At 75.2% G+C, this 5,216-nt stretch overlaps 1 protein-coding gene across 1 annotated transcript; it reads left to right on the top strand.

The window, feature by feature from the left end:
- Positions 1 to 989: 989 nt before the first annotated feature.
- MNEG_13741 (hypothetical protein) lies at positions 990 to 5,006 on the top strand (the record flags this gene model as incomplete). The annotated part of the gene is made up of 3 exons (XM_014037787.1): positions 990 to 1,236; positions 1,592 to 4,922; positions 5,003 to 5,006. The coding sequence occupies 3 exons, from the start codon at positions 990 to 992 to the stop codon at positions 5,004 to 5,006; spliced, it is 3,582 nt and encodes a 1,193-aa protein (XP_013893241.1).
- Positions 5,007 to 5,216: the final 210 nt, after the last annotated feature.

Here is a 5,216-nt window from a genome sequence, read left to right as displayed (position 1 = left end):
GGCCGCGCCGGCCGCGCCGGCCGCGCCGGGGACGCCAGACGCGGCGGCGGCGCGCGCGGCCGGGCGCGGGGGTGAGCGCGCCTCGCCACCCGGCTCTGCAGACGAGCGCCTGCTTTCGGGGCCGCCGGGCTTTGACGGACTCCCATACACCAACACCATCCGCGACTACGCAGCTGAGCATGGCACATTCGCCGGCAGTGCCGCCGCCGCCGCCTCTGCCGCCACAGCCGCAGATGCGTCTGCCAGCAGCACCGCCACTCAGGCGGGCAGCACGCCGCCATCAACAGGGTCCTCCCAGCATGCGTCCCCCTCGCCCCCGCCGGAGCTGCAGGACGGCAGGCCCGAGTGGGACGGCCCTGCCTGCAGGCGTGTCTGCGGAGCAGTCGCGGCGCTAGCGCGCGCGCTGATCCGTGAAGAGCCGTCCCTGCAGGACCCATCGAACCCCCCCTACTCCACCCCCACCGCCGCGGCAGCGGCGGCGGCGGCGGCCGAGCGCGAGTGGGCCGCCGCGGCGCGCGGCCTGCCGCCTCGCGCAGCTGCGGGGCAGATACTGCACCTGCCCGCGGCCGGCGTGGTGCGGCGGCTGCTCGCGCTGGTGTCGGGCGCGGGGGACGCGCGATACGAGGCATACTGGCTGCTGGAAGTTTTGGAGGTGGTGGCGCCGCGGTTGGGGCTCCTTGAGGCGGGGGTTGTGCTGGCCACTGTATGGGCGAGGTGGGCGACTGTGGTTTGGGCGGCTGGACGGGGGGTGCGGGGACGGGGATTCCAGTTGGGTTGCATGCCAGCGTGCAGACAGGTACGAAGCTTGTCCTGGATGGTTGATGCATGCATACATCACTGTAGTACCTGGCAGTCCATCAGTCGTTGCTGGGCTGCACGCCATGCCGTCATGCCTGCATTTGCCTATATTTGTTTCCAACATTCACAACCTTCACCCCCCTCATTGCAGGTTTGGGCGCGAAGATCTGCTGTCAGCCGCCGCCGCAGTCATGCTGCCCTCCCCCGCCGCCCGCCTGAGCTGCCTGCTGATGCATTGGGCGCTGCTGCCGCAGCTCGCGTCCGCCGCGCTGCCGGCGCTGCCGGCGCCCATGCTTAGGGAACTGGTGCTCGTGGCCGCAGCGGCAGAGGGCAGCGCTGACCAGGAGGGGGAGTTGGGGCGAGACAAAGCAGCCGCCGCCGCCGCCGCCGCCGCCGCCGCCGACGACGACATCCTAGTCAGCTCGGTGGCTGATGAGGGTGAGTCGGTGTTGTCCTGCCGTGATCGCATCGCAAAGCACTACTGGTTGAGGTCAGCATGGGCGGCCTTGGACGCCGTGGATTCCGGGGGATGCTGGGAAGGGGCGGGTGTCGGCTGTGTGAAGCATGGTTGCGTATCTCGCAACTGTGGCATGCCGGAGGTGATCACTCTGCGTTCGCGCATCCCGAGGTTCTTGGGCCACAAAACAGACCATGCGCGCCCGGTCGTTTGCTTAAGCCTGGGCCTCCTGCGTCCCCACCACAGGCGCCCCCCAACCTCACATCACCCTCAACCCTCGCTCCCACCAAGCCTCGACGCCCCGCCCCCCGCACCCCCACCCTGCATCACATGCAGACGCGTTCGCCGACGAGCCCTCCGTCGCCGACCCCTTATGGATGGGCCTCGAAAGGATTAACCCTAGCGCCTTTGCTGAGATCATCATATCAGTCGACACCGCCGCAACATCGGCTGCCGCCGCCGCCGCCGCCAGCCCTGACGCCGCAGCTGCGGCCCCCAGCGCGCACGCCGCGGTCGACGCCGTGTGCGAGGCAATTGTCTCCGGCCTTCGCCCCGCGGCGCCGGCGGCGCTGCTGCTCGGTGCGGCCGTCGCGTCCGCGGCGCCGGGCGTGCGCGCGAGCCGGCTGCTGCGGCACCTCCTGCGCGCGGCGGCCGGCCGCGGTTCGGTGTCCTTGGGCGACGGCGTCGCACACGCGCTGTGGCTGGTCTGCACCTCCCCCTCTGCCGACGAGACGGTCCGCAGAACCTACGCGGAAGCTGCCGCGGCGCTGCTCGCCGGCCTCCCGCCCGCGGAGGCGGCGCGCGCCGCTTCGGATATGATGGCCGCCTGCGCGGCCGCGGGGGACGGCGCGGGCGCCGCGGCCGCCCTTGAGCTGTGCGAAGCGGCACTGGTTGCTGCGGCAGAGCGCGCCGACCCTGAGCTCGCCTTTGCGCTGCTGGGGGCGCCGGCGGTGCTCGAGTCGGCGTGGGAGGCTGTGTGGGCCGTCGTCGTGAACCCCGTCCGTGGCACGTTCTGCCCCAGCGCGCGCGGCCTCGCGGGGGCGCTGTCCGAGATACCAGTTGCGGACTCGCGGCGCCTCGCGGGCGCTTGGGGGGCGCTGGTCGCGCACGGCGGCTGGGCTGAGGTGGCCACCGAGGTGCGTGCCCAGGGGCAGTCCGATGACGCTTCTGTGGACAGCGGCTGCGGCAGGGGCGTCCCGATTGAGGAGGTGCTTTCGGCGGTGCTGCTGCGCCTGCCGCTGGCGGCGGGCGCCGCGCACCTGGCCGCGCTCGCCGGCCAGGTCAGCCCATCAGCGCTCGCACGGCTCGCCTCCGCCGCCTATGCGTCGCTCGAGGCGGCGCCCGTCGCCGCCGCCGCGCCCAAGTCGTCGGGCGCGGCCGCGTGGCTGATGGCGGCGGGCGGGCTCGAGCTGTCGCACCCGGTGCTCGCCGCCGAGCCGCGCGCGCTGCGCGTGCTGTGCGTCGCGGCTACTGCGCTGCAAGACGATGACCTGCCCGCCTTCCTCCCGGCGGCCGCCGCGGCTGCCGACGCTGAGCGGCGCCGGCGCGACGCCGGGCCAGCGCTGCAGCTGCTGTACGCGTGCGCGGCCGAGGGGCGCGGCGGCGACGGCTTCCAGGGGCTGCTGCGGCGCATGGCTGAGGCGCTGCCGGCGCAGCACGCGCGCGCGATGCTGGCGGCGCTCGGCCCGCAGATGACGCCGGCGACGCGCGCGGCGGTGGAGGGCGCCGCGGATGCGGAGGGGCGCCTGAGGGGCGAGGCGGTTTGGCAGATGGGCCAGGGGGGCGGCGGCGGCGGCAAAACGAACCCCGAGGCGCCAGAGCCTGCTAGCGCGCCTGCCGCCCCCGCGCCTGCCGCTGCGCTTGTCGGCGCCGCCGACGCGCCTGCCGCACCTCGTGCCGTGGCGGCCGCGCCCGCGTCCGCCGCGGAGGCGGCGGCGTTCCCGGCCGTCGCTAACCTGGCGCGACTAATCTCATCCGTCCCCCACGCGGCGCCGGCCGGCTCCGGCGGCTCAGAGGACGCTCTTCAAGATCCCCAGCGCGTCGCCGGCCTGCTGCGACGCATCATGGCGCTCCTGTCGGACCCTGCATGGACGCCCGGGCGCCCCGAGGCGGCCGCCGCCGCGGAGCAGCTTGCCTTGCTCGCCTTGCGCCGCGCCTGGGGCGACGGCGACGTCGCCGGCCTGGTTTGCCGCCTGCCCGCGCCGACGGCGCTGCGGCTGCTGATGGTCGCTGGCGCTGCGTCTGGCGGGCTCGCCGCGCGCCGGCCAGCGCTGCTGTCTGCCCTCGCGCGCTGGCACGGCGCGGGCGCCGTCGCGGGCGAGCTGGCGGCGATCTATGAGTCAGACCGCAGCTTCCCGCTCGGGGACGTGTGCGCCCTGCTCGCCGACGGCCGCGCCGCGCTCAGCGGCGCGCCCGGCGTCGATGCAAGCAGCGGCGGCTTTATTGCGGCAGTCTGCGCCGTGCTCGGCAGCCTGCGGGGCGTCGCCCCGCCGGGCGCGGGCGCCGCGCGCTACACCCGTGGCTACGCCGCCGCGCTGGTCAAAGGCGGCGAGGAGGAGTTGACCGAGGACGCGGCCGCCGCCGCTGCCGCGCCGGCAGGCCTCGAGATTGCCCCAGCCGCCGCAAGCCGCGGGCCGGTGACTGCGGGCGAGTTTGCCGAACTCTGCTGCCTGCTGCACGCGCTCGCGCCCGCGCAGCCGGCCCGCGCTCTGCTGTCGGCCCTGGGCGCGAGCCTGGGCGCGGCGCGGCTGGCCGCGGTCGACGCGGCGCTGCCGGGCGCGGCGCGGCGGGCGGTCGCGAAGGGGGCGGCGATGGCTCTGGAGGTCGGCGCGCTCCTGAGGGGTGACGAGGGCGGCGGCGCCGATGGTGACGTCATCACAGAGGGTGGGCCGGGCGGCGCCGCCGGCCCTCACGGCGCCCGCGCAGGGGGGAAGCTGCAAGCCGCCGCCGCGAGCGGCGGCGGTGGCGGCGGGGCGCAGGCGGGCGGGGCGGGGGAGGCGCTTCTGGCTGCGGCGGCGTCCGGCGGCGGAAGTGGCGAGTGTGAGGAAGACGGCGGCGAGGTTGAGGGCGAGGGCGAGGGCGTGGGGGCCCACAGCGAGCGGGCCCAGGCCGCGCTGCTCGCCGCGGCCGAGAGCGGCGGAACTAGGGGAGGCCCACAGGCCGCGTGCGCCGAGGCAGCGCTGCTCGCCGCCGCCGGCGACTCTGCAGCTGCCGCCGACAGCCCCGCTGGGGACGCCAGCGCAGCCACCGCTGCAACGACCGAGGATGGGCCAGACCGCGCCGTCCTGCAGCTACTGGAAATCGGCGCCCTCGTCCACGCCGTCCCCAGCGCCGACCCGCGCCCCTTCCTCCGCCGCGCGCTGCGTGGCGCCGGCGCCCGAGCGCGCATGCTGCTGCGCGCGCTGCCGCGGGAGGCGGCGGAGCTGCCCGATGAGGTCATTGCCCACGTGCTCGCGCTGGCAGCGCTCGAATTTAACGCAGACCCGCAAGAATGGGAGGGCGCATTGCTGGACGTCTGCATCGCCGTCAACGCAGCGGCGGCGGCGCCGCCGTCGCCGCGCGACCTGCTGTTCCCGAGCATGCGGCGCGCGCACGCCCGGCGCGCCGCGAAGGCGCCGCGCGTCGCGCTGCTGCGGCGCCTGGTGGTCGCGCTGCAGCTGGCGGACCTGTCGGGCCGCAGCGGCAAGATAATCGCGTGCTACGCCGCGGTGCTCAACGCCGCAGACGCCTGCTGCGCGATCTCCACAGATAATGATGGTTTCAGATTTGCCTCGGGCCTGATCTCCTGCATGTTTCACCCAGGCAAGCCTGCGCCAAAATTCAGCGCCCTCGGCGCGAGCGGCGGCGTCCGCCTCGCGGCGCGCCTGCTTGACGGGCGCCCCGAGACCCTGCGCGCCGCCCGCGAGCTCGCGCCCGCCGTCGCACGCGCGGCCGTCGCCGTCGGCGCGCGCGGCCGCGGCGG

Source organism: Monoraphidium neglectum (genome assembly GCF_000611645.1).
Source record: "Monoraphidium neglectum strain SAG 48.87 unplaced genomic scaffold scaffold04017, whole genome shotgun sequence".
In the NCBI taxonomy this organism is placed as follows: domain Eukaryota; kingdom Viridiplantae; phylum Chlorophyta; class Chlorophyceae; order Sphaeropleales; family Selenastraceae; genus Monoraphidium; species Monoraphidium neglectum.
The sequence above is the reverse complement of the archived record's forward strand: the minus strand, read 5'-3'. Positions and strand labels throughout refer to the sequence as shown.